At 43.2% G+C, this 22,418-nt stretch overlaps 1 protein-coding gene across 1 annotated transcript in view; it reads right to left on the reverse strand.

Moving 5' to 3' along the window:
- pkdcca (protein kinase domain containing, cytoplasmic a) overlaps positions 1-22,142 on the reverse strand; it is a 35,454-nt gene extending 13,312 nt beyond the window's left edge. The window contains exons 1-5 of the mRNA XM_021608363.2: positions 21,095-22,142; positions 7,527-7,649; positions 3,444-3,718; positions 1,871-1,950; positions 156-263 (exon numbers count right to left, since the gene is read on the reverse strand). Coding sequence (XP_021464038.2) covers positions 156-263; positions 1,871-1,950; positions 3,444-3,718; positions 7,527-7,649; positions 21,095-21,895 — 1,387 coding nt within the window. The 5' untranslated portion in view covers positions 21,896-22,142. The remainder of the gene's footprint in view (positions 1-155; positions 264-1,870; positions 1,951-3,443; positions 3,719-7,526; positions 7,650-21,094) is intronic.
- Positions 22,143-22,418: the final 276 nt, after the last annotated feature.

Consider the following 22,418-nt stretch of genomic DNA (forward strand, 5'->3'; position numbering starts at 1 on the left):
TGTACTGGATTTGCTGTGGTATGAGAGTGTGTATGCGTGTTTGGCTGTGCGTGTGCGTGCATGTGTGTGTATGCGGGTGGGGGTGGGTATGTATGTGCATGCGTGCACATGAGTGTGTACTGTATGTATGTATTTGTGTTTGCATGCATATGTACCTGCTCTGTGCGTCTGTGTGCTGTTCTGTAGGTAAAATCCATTTCTGTACAGGTGCAACACTTCCTCCAACTGAAGTAGTGTCTCATCTATCCCCCATATCAGCTCTCCTGAAACCAACACAGGGAGAAACATTCAGATAGTGCAACACAGTTTAAACTCTACACCTTCAAACAACATTCCACATCACAAGGTTAAGACTCATTGTTATACAGACATTAAAGCATACAATTGAACCAAAATCTGGTTGAAACGCGTGTACAATGGCACAAACAAAACAGGCGCCGCTCAGTCTTTGAACATCAAGGGACATGGGGCTGTGTCTGTGTTGGCTATTCTTATAGCAGGGCTTCTCAAAGTGGGGTCTGCGGAGGGACTGCAGGGGGTACGCAGCCAGATCTGAATTATTTAAAAAAAAATGAATACTACTAACAACAACAGATTAAACCAATTTTGGCCAAGGGATCCATGGAATAAGTTTAAAGGGTGTAATACAAGACAATACAATGTAATATTAATCTAGAATGTATGTTCTTAACCCTGGGCAACATGGGCCTGGGAAGCTCACAGGGATATATTGGTGTCCACACCTATTACGCACTCAAAACTTGAAATCCTAAAAATAAAAATACAAATGTTTTTCATAATGGTCTGTGATTTAAGGTTTAAATAAAACTGCAAAGTTTTCACAACTGCCTCATGGCAAAATGTGTAGAGTTGCAGGAAATTTGCTTCAAAACTGAAATATGATCTCTCCGATGCCAAGAGGCATGCCTTTTAAATGTTCCTTCCCGGGGCTCGAGACTTGGTTCATCAGGCCATGGACTGCCAACGTCATGGTAAAGTCTTAGTAAAAATCATTTTGTGCACACAAAAAATATCTCACTCCAGTTTTGTTCTGATTATGAGGAGGTCCCTGATGAATTTGCTATCACAAAAGGGGTCCCTGGCCCCAAAACGTTTGAGAACCCCCGCCTTGAAGGAAAAGCTGCTCGGAGGTCGTGAAGCTGTCTGTCCGATAGGCTGACTGGGAGAGATAGGATCACCTGACTCATCCTCCAGTTGGCGCACACACTCACAAACACACAGATGCATGCACACACACATGCACGCAGACAGAGACACACACCGCCCGCCCACGCGGCCTGCGCCTTCACGGCCTGTTGTGTCCCAGAAAAACAGATCTCAAACACCCGGCTGACATACCATTAACCTGAGGATAAGCCAGATAGGGAGGAGGGGGAGGGAGGGGAGAATGGAAGAGGGAAGGGTAGAGAGACGGGGAAGCAAAGAGAAAGGGAGAAAAAGAGAGGGCAGGTTGGATAGAACGGGATCCAGCTTAAGCAGATAACGTAGAGAGCGCTGAGGCAGACTAGGTATACTGGTAGCTAAAGTGGCTTCATCCCTAAACCAAACAGGAACTAGTGAGAAATGGGAAAGAGAGAGAGAACAAACACCCACTAGGCACAAACTGGTTGAATCAAGGTTGTTTCCACATCATTTCAACAACAACAAAAAGTGTGATCACGTTGAATCAACGTGGAAAACTGATTGGATTTGCAAAAAGTCATCAATGTACAGGAATGTCAGGATTTGGGGTATTTGTTTCACCCCCTCCAATGACATGGTTCAAAGTTCAGGTTAGTTGACAACTCAATGAAGTGTACATACAAAAAAATGTAAGTTGAACTGACGTCTGCGCCCAGTGGGCACTCACCTGTGGAGTTAACTATCTTGTCCAGTAGGGGTCTTAGAGTGGGCGGGGCACTGTGAGGCAGCAGGTAGGTGAAAAAGAACCTGGAAATCAAAATCAACGCAGTTTCAAACACCACAGCCAAGATTCCTTAGACTCCAACAAATCCACCCCCACATTCTGAAATTGCATTTTTGCCCCCCCCCCCCAAGTTTTATAAATAGAATGTGAAACAAAACGAGGCCCCGGTGTGCTTAAAACCTCTTCATTCTACCCCCTCCTTTTTCGAACATTCTGTTAAAAATCGCGCAACATTTCAGCGTCCTGCTACTCATGCCAGGAATATAGTATATGCATATGATTAGTATGTGTGGATAGAAAACACTCTGAAGTTTCTAAAACTGGTTAAATCACGGCTGTGACTATAACAGAGCGTGTGTTTCATCGAAAAGCGCAAGAAAAACTGGTCACTGAAAGCTGAAAAAAGTATCCATGCGCCACTTTCATGTATTGTTTAAAGGACACCAAATTTAATATGGACACGGATGCAGTTCCTACAGCTTCCACACGATGTCGCCAAAAACGTCATTTTCATTGACAAAAATCCTTTGAGACATGACCAATAGATCCGTCATTCCATCCAGCCTACAACAATCGATTTTGGAAGATTGAAAAATGGACATTGTTTTCTTGAGTAGCTGCTATTGAATACAGATCGCCCAGTGATCAATTTGATCGCTTATTAACGTTTACAAATACCTAAAGTTGGGTTACAAAAGTAGGTTGAAGTGTTTTGTCAAAGAATATAGGCAACTTATATAATTTTTAAAAATGACGTTGCGTTGGAAGAGAGCTTCTTTCCTGAACTAGACAGGCTATACAAATGGATATTTTGGGCATACATGGACGGATTTAATCGGGAAAAAGACCAATTTGTGATGTTTATGGGACATATAGGAGTGCCAACAAAGAATATCATCAAAGGTAATGAATGTTTTATATTTTATTTCTGCGTTTTTGTGTAGCGCCGGCTACGCTAATTATTTTGTTTACGTCCCCTTCAGGTATATTGGGGTGTTGCATGCTATCAGATAATAGCTTCTCATGCTTTTGCCGAAAAGCATTTTAAAAATCTGACTTGTTGGCTAGATTCACAACGAGTGTAGCTTTAATTCAATACCCTGCATGTGTATTTTAATGAACATTTGAGTTTTAACGAGTACATTTAGCATTTAGCGTAGCGCATTTGCATTTCCAGGTGCCTAGTTGAGACGTCTGCGTCTCAAGTAGGATCAAGATTAAGGACCATGCAGACGCCTCAGAGCAGTCGGGTAGGCTGTTTAGAGTGTTTACCCGACTAGATAATTATTTTAATTTTATGCGCCCCTGACTCTCATACGATGACGGAACTAATTCAGAGGAGGCTGGTGGCCGCTAAAATCGGAGGAGGCAATCATTGTCAGGGCTGAAATGCAATGAACCCAACCAATCCTCGGATTACTCCTTCCCCACCAGTCTTCGCTGAACTAATTGGATGATCCTCTAAAATGGCGGGGGTCTTGATTCTTCTGTCAAATGGCAAAAGCTTGCTCCTCACCTATAGGCGTTGTAGAGATTGCGCTTCTCGTTGATGCCCAGGCAGCGGCCTCTGCTGCAGGGGAGGGTGAAGTTGCGGGCGGGAAACTCCATGACGCAGTCTGAGGTGGAGGAGGGTGAGCAAGGGGCCTCCTCGGTGCTGGCGTCGTCCAGGTCAGTGACTTTGAGCTCCCCCGCCACCAAGACAAACTGGCGTGGTCTGAAGTCCAGCAGGGTGACAGAGCCTAGAGGAGAGTGGGCCAGGTAGTGGAGAAGACGTACCAGACTCAGACAGATCTACAGCAGAGAGAGGGGAGAGAGAGAGAAGTGATAAAGAGAGACGTGGGAGAGAGAGAAATCAAACGTTAACACACATTTACATCACATCGTTTACAACCCATTCAACTCCTCGTTTATGCAAGCAACTGCACTTTCTTTATGTGGTAATTCTCAAAATCCCTGAGAAAATCCCTGAGAGGACCCTGTGTGTGTGTGTGTGTGTGTGTGTGTGTGTGTGTGTGTGTGTGTGTGTGTGTGTGTGTGTGTGTGTGTGTGTGTGTGTGTGTGTGTGTGTGTCCCTCTCTCATTGTGTTTGTCCAGGGGGCAAGGGTAAGGGCTGAGAGTAGCAAGAGGATGTGTGAAAGGGGGACTTGAGACCTATAGAAGATATACTATAAACCACACAGAGAGAGGGATTGAGATGGAGAGAGAGAAAAGAGGTGAAGAGGAGGAGCTGAACAGCTAATTTATTTTCGGGCAAGACAAAATCGTTTTTTAATGTACTGTGGATTATTAGTGAGTGGGTGAGGTCAGACTCAGAGCACCGAAGCGTGAAGGAAGTCTCTTTCTTACCCTAGTGAAGGAAGAGTAGTGCTGGAGGGATGCAATACTATGTCACACTGTGCTTAAATGCTGGGTCATAGTCCACATTTCAGTGTGGGTCCTTCCCTGTGTACAATGATGAGGCTAAAGCTGGAATTGAATCAGACTAGTCACAGGGTTGTTGCATTGTCTTTGCTTACAAACTTCACTTAGTCTGTAATCAGATTTTTTTAAATGGTTGATTTGATTGATAGTTATGGGTTTTTTTATAACCCAAAACTAATCTTGTTTGACCATGGTAAAAAGTGCTACTGTGTGTTGTAAATTCTACTATACGGGTTTGATTGAATTCAGCCATTAGTTCATAATATCCATACATGTAAATGAGCTGAAGGTTGACAGACTGCTGGGTGGGAGTGGTTGGTGAGGGAGGGGGAGGGGCTAAGGGGGATATGGGTGTGTCTGTCTCACTGACAGGGGCTGCAGGCCGAGGCCATCAAAGCCTTCATCAACGCTTACAGGAAATGGCTACAGACTTACGGTAAATGGAGCGTTTGAAATTCAGTGGGTTTACAGCGGGCCTCCCTAGAGTCTATTAATGTCTCATGCGAATTGCAAAGAAGCGTTTTTTTCTTCACTTTGCACTCCACATTTCAAGGGAAGGATCTTGGGTGAGAAGCGGGAAAGATACCTGACACTTATGTTGTGGGGAAACAAAGGAGCAACCAAAAACAGCACACACTGATGCATCCACGATCCGTGATACTCCAGTCAAATATTATTATTATATTAAAGCTGCAGTATCAACTTTTTGGGGGTGACCTGACCAAATTCACATAGAAAAGTCAGTTACAGATCTGTATTTCTCATTGAAAGCAAGTCTAAGAAGAGTTAGCTCTGTTCTATATATGCTATTTCTATGCTTCCCATTCCATTTCTATGCGTCTTTTACTTTCAGTTTTGTACACCAGCTTCAAACAGCTGAAAATACAAAATGTGGGGTTATTGAAAATATATTTCACAGCCGTTTAGATGGTACAATGATTCTCTACACTATAAATTGCAATGGGGCGAACTATTCAAATTTTTGAAACCAGGAAATGACGGAGCAATTTCTGCATATTGCACCTTTAAGTAAAAAATATTTAAATTATCATCTCATTACATTTTTCTAACCTCATACTCTGATATTGCATTACGGTAAAATCGAGTTACACAGACAAAAAACATATATTATTTAAATGCATAGTTTCTCTCAAAGGAAGACAAAGCCTTTTCCAACTGAGCCTCAGATCCAGTGAGTGGACCGCAAAGACATTACATTAACAGAGCCATTTGGAGAAAAGCACGATTTTTATGTGCAAATGAAAGTTATTTGAATGCTGTTGCTATCCTACTTACAAAAAGGAGCCAGTACTAGGAAGGAGTCTTAAAAAGCAGGTATTTCATGGTTGCTGTTTAAAAGGTAAAAGGGGGAATTTATTTCACTTTCCACACAGTGGCTTAGAAACCTTTCTGGCTATCATTCAAGGCCCAGGAAATCAGTGGAAAGTTACCTCGATTTATATACCAGAAGGCTGATGTATTTGATGTGTCTAACTACACTATGCACCTCCCCGAAGGAGACAGCTCTGACTTTGGTTAACCTTTTACTGCAGTGGACTAAATCACTGTCACACAGTGTTTCTTGGTAGTCTTCAACAAATCTACTTTGAAACAAAAGTATACACCTCACACACATGGTTATGGGCATAAAAAGAAGACACCTGTACAATGTCAGATATTGAGTTGAAATTTATAAAATAAAAAAAATTGCATCCCAATATTACACTTTATATACATCACAGAAGACTGAACTACAACAAAACCATTCACATAGAAACACTGGATTTTGGGCATTTAAAAAATATATGTTTCTTAATTATGAAACTGTGAAATATATTAATAACATTCCACCCATGAGGCCACTAGGTCATTTGACTGCAGGAAAGGGTTAAAGTTCGCCTCTCCTCTACAAATACAGTGTTGATTAAGGGATGAAACAAATAATGCTTTAGGAGGGCATAAACTAGTGTGATGACATGTAGATGGGCGTAGTGTGTAGTGTTATAAATGACAGTGATGACACATCCAAGGACGTGTTGAGCTGTGCATGTGTCAATGGTTACACTGGGAACTCTACAAATAACTCCCCCATGCCCAGGGTCCCAATCCACCCCTAGCCCCTACACCCTAGTCCCTACCCCCCAGGCACTTATTCAAATCTGAAAGGATTGGATAGATGTAAATGATATGGAAGCCCAAGACACTTAAGGAAGCCCAAGGCCTATCGGAGGGCAAGGTGAAGCTAATAACACATTTGTTGTATATCTATCCATTCTATGTTTTTGTATCCATTCCTTTCAGATCCATAAGTGCCTACAGCTATACGATTTGGATTTGGCAAACAATCTTAACTGAACTTTCCCGCCCCGTATTCATCACTATACTTTTCCGTTGAAGGACGTCTCTCAGTAGAAGAGCTGCCTGTCTCAGGGAATCTCCTCCAGTCTTGCCAGAGAGAAATGAAAGGATACCTAGTAAGTTGTACAACTGAAAGAGAGCACTTGCTGGTGATTTCATGCACTGGAGCTCTTCCATCCTCTGTGTGGCAGGCGGGTGGACACTCCCAGGCCACAGGAAGCAATAGGGAATAATTAGAGTGTGGCGCTGTGGCGATAGTGATCGGCAGACCAGGCCCAGCAGCCCCAGCGGCCCAGTGGCACACAGGCCCATGCTGCTAAGCTAGGGAGGCAGGAAACTGGGCAGGCTCTGGAAATACCATCTGCTGTACCAGTAGTGTCCCTATAAACCAAGTCAAGCCAGCCAATGCTACAGCCAATTCGCTCTGCACTCAGACAGCCTGTAATGGGTTTGAGTCACAGGAGGCTCAGTAAGACCACTCATGCATGTGATCCACCCTCAGTCCCTCAGTAACCCCAACCAGCATTCAGCCTACTCTGCTGACTCAAACATGTTGCACTCAGTTCAGTGAGAGACAGAAAAGCACAAGAAGCTCACAAGAGACGTGTTCATGTTAATGTGGCATTAGATGAAATACTGGTAGTGCTTTAAGTGAGGGTCTGTGTTTAAGTGAAGTGTGTGTGTGTGTGTGTGTGTGTGTGTGTGTGTGTGTGTGTGTGTGTGTGTGTGTGTGTGTGTGTGTGTGTGTGTGTGTGTGTGTGTGTGTGTGTGTGTGTGTGTGTGTGTGTGTGTGTGTGTGTGTGTGTGTTGTAACACTCACCCTGAAGCGTTCCTCCCAGGAGGTCTGCAGTAGTTGGATCATCTCCAGAGGACTACCGAGCTCTGTAATGGCTGTCACTGTGTCCTGGATGTCATTGCTATCCTGGTAGCAGTAACCATACAACTGGACGGGGACAAAGAGATACACTGGTTATTCATGTATACATACTGTACATGGTATAAATCTGAGCGGTCAAATGCAAACAATCTCTATCAGAGGATGACATTTGTGTATGTCAATTGCATGCATTCTGGTTCTGAAAAGGCAATGACACATGAGATAGCTTTGGCACTGATGAATGTTTATTTTGGTCGATTCCAGTTGTTTACTCTACTCTGTGTTACCATGGCGACAGCCTCCTAGAGAATCTGGCTGGCCCTTTGCTTGCAGAAACATTTACATAAGATCATTTGTGCCCAGAAGAAGTCGTTTGAAATTAGGGGGCATGAAATTCAATCTAAAAGCTAAGCAACCGACATCGCCGTCAACCATACCACCGAACCAAATCAAGGGGAAACATCGACTATGCAAAACAGAGGAGGTGGCATTGCGTGTTGTTTTTTGGTTAATAAAATGCTTAACACGTGAATGATGTGAGAATGTAGCGTGTCGGAGAGTGAAGTAAAGGGTTCATACACCTGGAGTCTGACTAATGTTTATTGGCAGTTTTGGTGCATCTGTGAAGAGCGATGCAGAGACATTTATAGCAGTGGTGTGTGATAGGAAATGTGAGGTGCCCAGTGGGTGCCAACCCTGTGGGAGGAAAGGAAGGGCCTGTGGGCAAGGCTGGCAGAGTGCCCCCTCACCCCACTCATGGGTGCTGCACGAGAAATACATGGAGAAGACTTCACCCTTGCCTTCTTTGCACTCGCACTTCTCTTTTCCTACCAGCACTAACTTTCCTGATAATGACTTTATTAAGGAAAAATGTACACTCTGACTGTGATATGTGGTTGTCTCATCCTAGCTCTCTTAAGATGAGTGTAAGTCGCTCTGGATAAGAGTGTCTGCTAAATTACAAATATGTAATGTAGGTGTACACTTCTAGAGCTTTATTCAGGCCTCCAGGATAAGTCCGATTCAATATTTTCCCTGTCTGAACTGAGTTTAGCCTAATAGAGTTGAGTTTTCTAGTTTTGTGGTCTCTTTATCACTCTATAAATAGTGTTTTGTTGAGTACATTCATCCAAAGTGCATTTTTGCAGCAAAGATTTGCTATCTGAGATGAAATTCACATTAATGACTATTATCACCCTACTCCATCTCCCGCTGATTCAGAGGGGGTTGGGTTAAATGCGGAAGACACATTTCGGTTGAATGCATTCAGTTGTGTAGCTCCCTTCCCAGATTGTGTGCGCGCACCACATCGGCAGCCTGTGCTGAAGTTGTTGGTATCGTGCAGCAGAGGCTTTCTTGTGCGAACATGACTGCATCTGGGCAGTGTTGTTCCTCCGTGGCAGACTAGATTCATCGGCAGCTCCGCATGCCCTGAGTGAGACAGCAGCTGTACGCATGCTGGGGCAGTGTTTGTGTTTACTCTGAATGTGGTGCCATTTTGTCTGACTGGAGTTCAGAGGTCACTCACCTCGGTAGTTTGCTAGCGTCTTTCTACTGAGAAAGGCATCACTGAAATATTTTAGGGAAATGTTGTTGTTTTTTTACTGATCTGTTGTGAGTTCAGGTTTTGATATGTCTCGGTTTTTTGCTGGAAGAAGAGATGTATCTATTTGCATTGTTGGACAGGTATATATGGAGCATGACAGAGCGTGGCTTCCAGTGAAAAGGCTGAGAAGCTGTGAGGTGAGGTAAGTGTCAAAAGGCAGGTACGTTAGGAACAAAGCATGGTACGCCAATCCCCTGGCAGTTCTCCCCTTTCCTGGCCACAGGCAGGAGTGAGTCAGCATGGTACGCCAATCCCCTGGCAGTTCTCCCCTTTCCGGGCCACAGGCAGGAGTGAGTCAGCATGGTACGCCAATCCCCTGGCAGTTCTCCCCTTTCCTGGCCACAGGCAGGAGTGAGTCAGCATGGCACGGCTCGGCATGGCCTCACCAGGAACAGAGAGAGGGGACCAAGGGCCAGGGCCACAAACACACACCAGCCCAAGGACCAGATACACTCACACAGGCCATACCCTGGGGTTTAACCCCATTGGCCAATTGGCTGTACACACAGGAAGTATGTTGAAGGAAGGAAGTTCTCTCTGTTCTTACTAAAGCGAATGTAGGGTAGTGGGAATTAACATTTCAACTGAGACAGTCGTATAGAGATATTATAGAGAGATGTGAGAGATGTGAGAGATGAAGATGGACAAAGAGAATGAATCCATGCAGGTTCTGCTGGAGGTGGGACTGGGTAGTGGTCAAAGTGAGATGTTTCAAGCAGCCAAGAGGGGGTGCTGCTGCTGGAACAGTTGCCCCGCTCGAGAAGCAGATGAAATAGTCGAGAACATATGCTATACGAGTCATAATATGCCAACACATCAGCGCTCCACAAAAGCATTTCTGTGTGGGACATTATTAATGTGTAAATAAACGCGGGGGCCGGCAGGGCAAGCCGAGCTGGCTGTTACCCCATTCACCACACTTTCTTTAACGAGGGCCTCCTGGTCCCTGATCAAACCGGCCCCGGGGCGGACATGTTTGTCCAGAGATGAAATCCCCAGCATCTGCCAGAGCCCAGAGCACACTGCTGCTATTCTGTTGGACAGGGTCACTGCAGGACTGAGTGTCAGGCAAACAAGAGTACCTCTATCATACGAACTGGATTCTCTCTGGATCTCTGCTATGGGCTGGTGGGGACTTACTATAAGCCCAGGTCAGGTCGTAGGCCCAATAAAAAGGTAGAGATTTTAATTTCACTCACAAATCATGTAATATTTTGATTATTATTCATGTGGAATTCATCAAATCCATGTGTGAAGAGTATTCATGTAGAGTATACCGGGTTTAACTTAGCGCTCCTGTGTGTGTGTGTGTGTGTGTGTGTGTGTGTGTGTGTGTGTGTGTGTGTGTGTGTGTGTGTGTGTGTGTGTGTGTGTGTGTGTGTGTGTGTGTGTGTGTGTGTGTGTGTGCGTGTGCGTATGTAAGCCTGTGTGTGTATTCTGTGTGTGTGTGTATCGCATGAAGTTAATGGTTGAATTTCTTATGCCTTGTTTTAATCAGAGACTTGGGCCAAGTGCCACTGGCAGAAAAACCTCTAATGTCATTTTTATTTTCCATGTGAATTGATCCTAGTACATTAAATGGATTTGAGACTTATAATGCATTAAATAAATGAGGGTGAAATTGTTAAAAACATACGTTTGGGTGCATAAAGGGGTTTAAAAGTTCTGAGTTTCGATGATTAGACTCCGTTTATTACATTTTCCCCTTATATAATTTGCATGACTTCATAGGGTTGAAAACACAGAGTTTGGGAGAAAGTGTTCGGGCAGCAAAGACGTATGACTGCTAAGTTAGGGACTGTACGTTATTTATAATGAGCGATACCGGAGAAAATCGGACCTCTGAAATGAAAATGGATGGCCCACCCTTCAGTACCCTCCTGAACGCTTAAAAAAACATAACTTGGATAGCAGAGAACATGCCTACCATTTACCCTCACTCCCAGGACAGACCAGAGACTTAGATATGCAGTTTTAGAAACTGTTCTTCGTTTTGTAAAAAGTAGCCAGAAGGTTGTGGATTCGCAGACCACCGCGGACAAGGGTAGGGGAGAAAAGATATCCATTAAAATAAAAGCACAGCATGAATCTATCAACTTATTTGCGCTGAGAAAAAAAAAGTAATTTTATAAACGCATTTCATGCCATTTTAGGTAATTTTACATGATTGGAGACAAGCAGAATCTTTTTTTATTCCACGACAGAGCATGACAACAAATGAGTGCATGCTGCGGCACCGGAGACGTTTTGATTTCTATACAGGCTATTGTTTAAAAAAGAGGATAGTCTAAGTTTGGAACAGTGTTGAAGTCGTCTGTAAGCTGTAAAAAATGTTGCGCAACAGAAGCGTTTACAACTGAAATGTATCTGATCGTCAGTGGTTGTTTACTACAGCAGCCGCATATCATCAGGTAGACCGATATGCATTTGGGAAACTATCATTGTGTTGACTGTGATTAGGGCCCGCGAATACAAGAGCAGCTGCTATGGTAAATGAACAAACTAGGCATGCATAGCTCACTGCATGATCCTCAAACCAATGACTGGCCAAACTCTTGTTTCTAAAGGGGATTTCAAAGGCACCGTAGAATGACTGTACAGCCTAATAAGGCATTTTTCGTTTCATTATTATGTAATTCGAAGTAATTATGTTTTCAATGACATTTTATGCAGCCTAAATGCGACATGTCTGGGCATATTGTTGATGTGTTGTTGAAATGCTGAGCGCTCCTGCCAGCCTGTAGCGTGTCACAAATGCGTCACAGTCGATTTCCTAAACGCCAGGCTATAGCCTTGAAATAATAACAACATAGTCTAAATAATAAATGTTAATTCCTTCTTAGGCTACCTGGCTTGCTCCTGACTGATTTAGAGTTGGTGTGTTGTTTAATAGCCTGTTGAAATGTCGAACGTCAATTGATAGCGACAGAATCACACATTACTTCCAAAGCAAAGTTACATTTTTGTCTCCTCGGCTACATAAGTTTGTAGTGCAGCTTCTGAATGTCATAGAGACAAACCAAAGATATCTCAAAATATATTCCCCAACATTGTATAGCTTGTTTCTAGTGTAAAGCATTGCGGACAAACACGTTGTTTTAGATCGCTGTATATAATCAGGTCCATTAAAAGCTTAAGCTAACAAGGGGAAGGCCTATGCTTTTAGCCATTTTTTTTTAACAAAAGCCACAATACCCTCACATACCCCCTCAATTCAAGCCCTGGTTTTAATTTAGCAGACCTAGCTCTTCAGTGACACTGAGATATTTAAGGGGTGCATGGTGACTGAAGGAATTGTCTGACAAAATCTATGGATGGTAGACTATAATTTCATCTGTCAAAAAGTAGGCCCACCTCTTATTTCTTGAATAGGAAGAAGTAGGCTCAACAATAAAGCCATCTTCTTGTTAGAAGCCTAAAGTCAAATTAAGATGAAGACTGTTTAAATGAATTAGGCCTCCTCGAATTAACCTACTTTCAGCACCCATGCGCTGTCTATTCCCGCGGCTGCCGCTTCATGTAAATGACTCGAATATGGCTTATTGTGAGTTCAACAATTCTAATAAATAGACTTCATTATGGGCTACGAAACATATTGTTTTTATTCAAATAAATTATAACAGTAACAAGCTTACATCCGGTTCTCCTTCTCATCTTCCGCGCTTTCCCTCTAAAAACTGAACAGGACATCGGTAGGCCTAGTCCACGCGCAGAGATATTGCAATTTGGTTAGGCAGCACAAAAGGGTTTACATCAACAAGAGCAGGGCAGGCCAGGGCTCCTGATTGTGAACGCCTATCCATTGCAGTGTGTAATGCAGAGTAACATCCTTTCATATATACCACCCCAGCAGCGCCCAGCAGAGAATCAGGGATGAGGGGCATCATCGGGGGAGAAAAAAAATTGAGATACTACAATAAGCAAATCATTCTCAAAACCTGAGCAATACAAATCAAATCAAATTGTATTTGTCACACGCGCCGCATACAACAGGCCTTACCGTGACATGCTTACTTACAAGCCCTTAACGAACAATGCAGTTAAAAAATATAAAAGTAACACGATAAAATAACAATAATGAAGCTAAATACAGGGGGTACCGGTACCGAGACAGGCTAGTCGAGGTAATTTGTACATGTAGGTAGGGGTAAAGTGACTGCATAGATAATAAACAGGGAGTTGCAGCAGTGTAAAAACAAAGGGGGAGGCACTCTGTGACTTGGGTGACTGGAGTCTTTTACATTTTTTTCGGCACCACCAAATATGTAGGTCCTGGATGGCAGGAACCTTGGCCCCAGTGATGCCCAGTGAGGGCCGTATGCACTACCCTCTGTAGCGCCTTAATGTCGCATTCCATACCAGGCGGTGATGCAACTTGGCAGGATCTTCTCGATGGTGCAGCTGTAGAACTTTTTGAGGGTCTGGGGACCCGTGCCAAATCTTTTCAGTCTCCCGAGGGGTAAAAGGTGTTGTCGTGCCCTCTTCACAACTGTCTTGGTGTGTTTGGACCCAGATAGTTTGTCGGTGATGGGGACATCAAGGAACTTGAAACTCCCGACCTGCTCCACTACAGCCCCGTCGATGTGAATGGGTGGCGCGTTCGGCCCTCCTTTTCCTGTAGTCCACGATAATCTCCTTTGCCTTGATGACATTGAGGGAGAGGTTGTTGTCCTGGCACCACACTGACAGGTCTCTGACCTCCTCCCTATAGGCTGTCTCATCGTTGTCGGTGATCAGGCCCACAACTGTTGTGTCGTCAGCAAACTTAATGATGGTCAGTGGTGGAAAAAGTACCCAATTGTCATACTTGAGTAAAAGTAAAGATACTTTAATAGAAAATGACTCAAGTAAAAGTGAAAGTCAGCCAGTAAAATACTACTTCAGTAAAAGTATAAAAGTATTTGGTTTTAAATATACTTAAGTATCAAAAGTACAAGTATAAATTATTTACAATTCCTTATATTAAGCAAACTAGACAGCACCATTTTATTTTTTTATTTACGTATAGCCAGCGGAATACTCCAACACTCAGACTTCATTTATAAACAAATCATGTGTTTAGTGAGTCACCCAAATCAGAGGCAGTGGGGATGACCAAGGATGTTCTCTTGAGAAGTGTATGAATTGGACCATTTTCCTGTCCTGCTAAGCATTCCAAATGTAACGAGTACTTTTGGGTGTCAGGGAAAAATTATGGAGTAAAAAGTACATACATTTCTTTAGGAATGTAGTGAAATAAAAGTAAAAGTTGTCAAAAATATAAATAGTAAAGTACAGATACCAAAAAAACTAGTTAAGTAGTGCTTTAAAGTATTTTGACTAAAGTACTTTAAACCATAGATGATGGTGTTGGAGTTGTGCTTGTCCACACAGTCATGGGTGAACAAGGAGTACAGGAGGGGACTATGGTGTTGAACGCTGAGCTGTAGTCAATGTACAGCAATCTCACTTAGGTGTTCATTTTGTCCAGGTGGGAAAGGGCAGTGTGGAGTGTGATTGGGATTGCGTCATCTGTGGATCTGTTGGGGCAGTATGCGAATTGGAGTGAGTCTAGGGTTTCTGGGATGACAGATTTCAAAGCCTTTTAAAGTACTTCATGGCTACCGACGTGAGTGCTATGGGGCAGTAATCATTTAGGCAGGTTACCTTCGCTTCCTTGGGCACAGGTACTATGGGGGTCTGCTTGAAGCATGTAGGTATTACAGACTTGGTCAGGGAGAGGTTGAAAATGTCAGTCAAGACACTTGCCAGTTGTTCTGAGTACACATCCTGGTAATCCGTCTGGCCCCGCGGCCTTGTGAATGTTGACCTGTTTAAAGGTCTTGCTTACATTGGCTATGGAGAGTGTGATCACACAGTCGTCCAGAACAGCTGGTGCTCTAATGCATGCTTCAGTGTCGCTTGCCTCGAAGCGAGCACAAAAGGCATTTAGCCCATCTGGTAGGCTCGCGTCACTGGGCAGCTCGTGGCTGGGTTTCGTGGCTGGGTTTTCCTTTGTAGTCTGTAATAGTTTGCAAGCCCTGCCATATCCAACGAGCATCAGAGCCAGTGTAGTAGGATTCAATCTTAGTCCTGTATTGGCGCTTTGCCTGTTTGATGGTTCGTCTGTCGGGCATAGAGGGATTTCTTATAAGCGTCCAGATTAGTGTCCCGCTCCTTGAAAGCGGCAGCTCTAGCTTTTAGCTCGGTGCAGATGTTGCCTGTAATCCATGGCTTCTGGTTGGGATATGTACGTACGGTCACTGTCGGGACGACGTCGTCGACGCACTTATTGATGAAGCCGGTGACTGAGGGGATATACTCCTCGTTGTACGCATCTCTGTGTGTGAAGTAAAGGTAAAACTGATTTAAGTTTGCCTGCATTAAAGTCCCAGGAGCGCCGCTTCTGGATGAGCATTTTCTTGTTTGTTTATGGCCTCATACAGCTTGTTGAGTGCTGTCTCAAATTATATGACCCTCCCCTGGACTAAATAAAAAAAATACAAAATCCTCCCCCTGACTGAAATTGAAAAATCATGACCCTCCCCCCATTTTCCTCCGGGTAACAATTGTGTAAATTTCGACCGCTCCCTTTGCGCTCTTTTGATGACTGTAAAATGGGCAGAAATATGTTTTTGGTGCCTTTATCTCAGTTAAATATAGAGAAGGCAGCATATTGAAATATGAACAAGTTTGACGAGTTCAGGGAAGGAGAGAGAGGGAGGTGAGGGAGAGAGGGAGAGAGGGAGGTGACAGAGAGGGCTGCACACATGAGGCGTTTTGCAGAAGGAATTGACTCCAATACTCTGGAGTTATCTTCATCTTCTCATGTCCTCTTTAAACACATCTAATGGTTTCTCTAGGCACAAATCGATACCTGAACTTCAGATTACCAGTTAACAGGAGCTGAAGATGTTCTCAGGGGGAAATGAAGGGAAGAAGTTACAGAGCTTTAACTAATGCAAATGATGTGGGAGACTCGCTGGCCCTATCAAATAGTGTTCCACACAAATTGATCGTCATCTGATCAAATCATTTTTCATGTGTCTGTTTTAAGACTGGGGAGATACCCATAGATATTCTGTGAGCACTTCTAAACGTATCTTATCATTCCTTTACCTCAACTATTACTTTTGAAGGGATGACATGTATGTATTGCATATTCTTTGAAAGTTTCAGAACAGGAAGAGAAGCAGAAATGGCTTGTGTTTATGTGGTGAGGGTGTAGAGGTCTTGGGGGAACCCTGCTCTCCCTGCAGAGTGTGGGGGCTGCAGGGCTGTTGAGCCCCAACAGACCCAGACCCACAGCAGGGGTTGATCAGAAACAGGGCTGAGGGCAGAGAGAGGTATTGCAGGCAGAGGAGGCATTGGACCACATTTGTGTGGCGTTCCCCCCCCCCCCCCCAGCTTCCTTCCCGTGGAAGTCGGAGGTTAAAGTGTTAACCCTGGCTTAATTGCAACTCTGTCTCCAGCTCACGCCCCCTCTGCACTCCCCCCACCCCCCTCATCCTCAAACTGACCCCAGGGCCTCTGTGGCCCGGGACACCCAGCTTTCACATTAACACAACCTGGTTACTGATTCCCCAACTAATGGAGGAGATCTACAGAGCAGGCCCTGGGGGAGAAAAGGAGAGGTTGACAGAATGACACGCTCGTGTAAATATAATCCAACTACATGGCCAGAAACAGGCCCAGACCCCTGCAGCAGCCCAAAGGTCCCACCACTCTCAGATCATCTGTATCCACCATACCCACATGCAAGTGTGCGTACGCTGACACACACACACACACACACACACACACACACACACAATTTCTCTGAAGGATAACCCTTACCCTTCCACCTCCCTCTCCTCCTCCTTCCCTCCCTCACCCTACACACACTCAGGCAGGCAGGCCGACAGCCCCGCTCGTTATCTTACTCTCTGATCAGCTCAAATTCATCTTGTTCACACTCGCTCTAACATGGACGAGGGGAGAGAAAGGCGGTCCGCGCCTGCCACGCGTGCTGGTGTGAAAAGACGTGTCCACAATCCACATCCAACTACACCGCCCAGTCAGTCACCTACCCCTTCTCTCCTCTCCCAAGGAGCGTCCCCATCTACCCTGGACAAGCAGTATCAGTCAACATGGCTATTGACACCGCAAGTGTGCTGAGTTAGGAGAACAGAGATGAACTGCTTTGGTTTCTACCTCTGATCCCATCTGTGTTAGTTTAAGGGGTGTGAGTCCAATAAGATCCCACCATCTCTAGTGAGAGAAAGCATGGGCCTCTGTCTCTCCTCTCATAGTGAGGGACTGGCCAGAGGCAGACACTAACCAGACAGTGTGTTGGAGACTGTTTTGCTCAGACGGAGCCAGACTTCATCACTCTAACAGGATGTATTGGATCGGCGGAGCGGGACATGAATTGCTCTTTGTGACATTAAAACACGCTAAATAACGGTAAAAAATATTGTTATACAGACAGATTTCAAGTTGCGATTCTAGTAAGTCAAGTTAATGTGGACCTAGGTCGGCTAAAAATAAACATTCCTTTTGTCCAAGTGAGATGCCGCTGTAATTCAGTTTTAAAGTTAATATACTGTTATTTTTTACAGGTAGTGGAGCATGTCAATAGAATTTACCAGAAGTCATTCAGGCATTATTTCCTGGTGCACAAGAAAAGGGCCTGGATGAGCCTTAAGGCCAGTGTGCTGTTTTAAATTCCTTGCATATTCCTCATGTTCATAGAGGGATGAACAATGAATAATCGTTTCCCTATGATTTGAAAGAGACATCTCAAACCCTTTTCAGTTTATGTTAACATGTTCTAACGCTATTCCAGTAATCCTTCAATATATCTTCCATGCCAGAAAATGAATTTTGTTATTTTTTATTGTTTATCCTGAAATAAATAATATTGCTATTATTTGCTTATGACAACGATGAGAGAGTGGGATAAAGCCGAAGTCCACTTTCCAGTCACGCAATGCTAGCGTGTACATGTGTGTGTAGAACTTTGTGTTTATATATAGGCTTGCGCACGCTGTGTGTGTGTGTGTGTGTGTGTGTGTGTGTGTGTGTGTGTGTGTGTGTGTGTGTGTGTGCGTGCATTGCAGCATGATGGACAGAAAAGTCTGAGTGGACAGAGAGCATATGTGTCACCTTTGACCCTGACCGAGTCCACTCCCACACAAACCAAGACTCCAGTATCACAGTCAATATCAATGTAAATATATACCTAGAAAGTACACTATCACAACATGGACTTGTACGACAGCGGTGAGAGATAGGCCGCTGCTATTGGCTCTGCTCCCCCTTGACTCCACAATGGAACTTATATAAAGAAAATAACTTCCCATCAATGAACAAACCAAGTAAAAGTAGACGACACAGGGATGTGTAATAACGTAGAAAAAAAACAGCCCATGTAAAAGTTGTACTCTTTTTAATGCTGTCAAAAAATGATCTCTGGTTATAGTTAAGTTATAACTTCAGTGGTCATCAAGTTTTGATGAGAGTTTTGATAGAGTTCATATTTGGAAATATCCCAAATATTTAATGCAAATCAAATTACACATTCAGTTATTGCAACAAGTGTTTTGTTGTATGGGACTCCCAATCACAGCCAGTTGTGATACAGCCTGGATTCAAACCAGGGTGTCTGTAGTGACGCCCCTAGCACTGAGATGCAGTGCCTTAAACCTGTGTGCCACTCGGGAGCCCAAGTTCAAATATGTATTATGCATTACTAAAGTCTATACATTTTATGTACATTATCATCTTGGTTTTATATTTTCACTTGGTATTTTAATTCAATATTAATGTAGGTTTAACATTGTTTGACAATTATATGTCCTTTGCAATACCACACATGAGAGAGTGATATTTCTTTATTGTATGCAATTTAAATCTTGATAAGAATGTAAGCTACATGTAAAAGCTTCAAAAAGGGTAAATAACTTGATTATTGCCAAATATTCTCTTATATCCTCGGTACATACATTATTATCTTCAAATTGTTCTCCATTCACCAATGCACCAAAAAAATGTTAAAGGCTGATAGAATGTATTCAAAGTAAGTGTGACACGTTTCGTTTTCTCAATGTTTAAACAGATACCTTCCCATTCCAATGTGCAAACCAAATACTGATGTGTAGAAATTCGGATCAAAAGGTCACAGACGTATAATATTGTCCAGAAAATGATTTTAGGGAGTATAATTGATTACATTTGCACCACGCTGTACATCGATTTTTCTATTGTGTTATTGACTGTACGTTTGAATATCCCATGTGTTGTTGTTTTTGTCGCACTGCTTTGCTTGATCTTAGCCATGTCGCAGTTGTAAATGAGAACATGTTCTCAACTGGCCTACATGGTTAAATAAATGTGAAATAAAAAAAATTAAAAATTAAAACGTATTGTATTTTAATAAATGTTCTGTATAGACTATTTGGCGGCTGTCTTGGTTCCTTTGTACCGTCCTAAAAACAGTATAGGCCTATCTTGAAAACATACCACTTTTTACATGGTTAAAGTGCAACACTATTTCTTACCTTGAATTACCCCATATGTATTAAGTTAGAATAACTATCCTAAACTTTATTTCAGAACATAAAGGCACGTTTTTCACTTGTTTGGTGGCTACTTATCTATCCATTCAGTAAAAGTTGCATTGAAGTTCCCTCAACAACATCGTTTGGATATTTTAATTGGGCCTCATGCGGTGCATATTACAAGCACTAATTTAGGCTCATACTGTAGCCTAGAAATGACACTGTAACCAGTACTTCAAGGCCCTATATTTGTATCTAGTATTAGCAAAACATGTGAAATATTAGAGGAACATTTTTCTAATATATGCCCTATAGGCTATTGTAAAATTGGACATTCGTGAGTATAAAAGCTTTCAAATGACATGCTCTAGAGATCCTTGTACAGGCATAACTATTTGTAGACCTGTATTGTAGGCTTCGATGAATTATAAATGATTCGTGTGGATATTGATAAGGTCATTTGGCCGACTTATCTCGGTTTGAATTGTAAAATCGTCCTTTACGCATTTATTTAGAATATGTGGTAAAACGTTGCCTGGCGCTTCTTGAAAATACACGAACAAAAAGGGCCTAGGTGTAGAAAGACAAGCTTTTATATAATTACAGAAGTTAAAAGGCCTTCTTTCTTGTTTACAGAACTTGTCTAAATGCAAATAAATACGAGGTAGAATGCGACAAAGCCTCGGGCATCTCACCGGCTGGTGCGCCATGCAGAGCCAGCAATCTGCTGATCGGATTTAATCAACAGGGTAACAATGGAGCGATGGCCCTCATTCAACTGTTTAGCCACTAAACGCACAACACATCATCCAAATAGCACTATTAAATAATAGGCCAATCATGCACTTATTTCATGCTGACTATTTTGTTTTCACTGCACGCAACATGAATTGATTTCTCAAGGAATCTCGTGGAAATGGAATACACACCAGTGCTCCAAGTGTTCAACCCATGTGTCACTTTTGAAACGCTGAGAGTAAAGTTTCACACCCATGGTTATTCAGTCATTAGGGAAAGAATGATTAATGGTTTGGCTGTTGGTATAAGACAAAATGGCTATTAACCGTAACTTCGATATGTATAACAAGCGCAAATTGGGTTAAATTTGAAGTCAAACTGAAATGATTTATAAGGCCACTGCTACTGTTAGTTATAATGACGTTATAATTAAATTAATGGATGTCAGATAAATATCCTGTCGTTCTTGGTCTGTAGGCAACATAAAACATATAGGTTGCATCTTAAATGTGTATGGAATAGGCCTATAGCTAAATAAGTAATAGTGCTAATCATTTACAGAAATAGGCTAAAACATAGATTTAGAACATTAACAAAATGTGAAATCATTCATCATCAATTTGTTAGCTAGCCTAGATATATATTACCTTCAGAATGTTAGGGTGCTGTAGCCTTTCCATTAGCGTCATTTCTTTCACTATTTTGAAGGACGCCAGTCTGTAGCAGTCTCCAGGTGAACCATATTTCTTTACGCAATTTTCCATATCGTGTCCCCCGAAATCCACCGATTTCAGAGCCACGGACAAGCTGTTGTTGAGAGTCGCCTTGTAGACAGCCTTTGTGTAGCCTGAGCCGAGGTACTGAATGTTGGTCACGTTGTCTATGCTGCTGCAGTCAAGCATAGGTGTACTGTTAATGCTCCTCGAATTCATAGTTAAATCTTTCCGTGATTTTGTTTGCATGTATGTGGAAGATGAAAGCCGATTTTGAAAATGCGTCTGTTGGTTATCGGTTCGCTCAATGACTTTGATAGGGTCCCAATTGTCCCCTGGCTCTGAATCCATGAGCCTCCTTCTCTCCAGCGGGCGGACGGGGTCCCCGGTCCCAGACCCATGTCCCTGGCGCCGACGGTACCGCACAACCTCATCGAATCTCTCTCGTATCTGCAGTAATAAGTCCTGGTGATGCCTGCTTCCCGCGGCGTTTTTACTATTGGACTCCGCCACAGCTTTAGTGTCTGACTCGCCGACGTGAAGCTGTGAATCGCCTGTAACCCGCTGCTGTTTTTTGTGATAGTACCGATGTACTCTATTGTCGTGGTTCTGATGGTGCTCGAACCCTGGTATGTACAGCAAATTCATTAGCGTACCGAGGAAGAAAGAGAGGCAGAAGCCTGCTGCAACCACAATCTTTCTTCGCTTCATTGTGATTAGTTGTATTAATAGCATAAAATATATTTGTCCGTCTTCGGCTCCAGCCCCCGCCTAAGTGTCTACCACCTCTGCAGCGGTGCCCGGCGTTCAAGGTTCGTGCGCGACAGAACTTAATGGTATTCCGATGCCGAATGCGCTATGATCACGTCTTCATCTTGAATTATATGATTTATGCAGCCACGCAGGTTTAAGATCCTCCCCATATAAGGTTGACCATGGTGACACTTGCCTTCACACACTGCAAAACCCACCACTTCTGTAGCCTATGAGCGCATCAGGCAGGGGTCCTCTAGCCTACTAGAAGCCCCCTGAGCGACTAAACAGCCGTGACGCCACTGTGATTGACAGCATACGTAGGTCATGCATCTGTGAGCACTGTAGTTTTCAGGAAGTCCATTTCCCATTAAGGTACGTTGAACATATAAAATCTTAAAACCACACTACCCATGGTGCAATGTAAAAATCCAGACAATTCCAGCAAACCAGCAGCTGTGGAACAGTGTTTGAGGTTTCTTAGAACTGCCGTTTCGAGTAGACC

Source organism: Oncorhynchus mykiss, chromosome 1 (assembly GCF_013265735.2).
Source record: "Oncorhynchus mykiss isolate Arlee chromosome 1, USDA_OmykA_1.1, whole genome shotgun sequence".
In the NCBI taxonomy this organism is placed as follows: domain Eukaryota; kingdom Metazoa; phylum Chordata; class Actinopteri; order Salmoniformes; family Salmonidae; genus Oncorhynchus; species Oncorhynchus mykiss.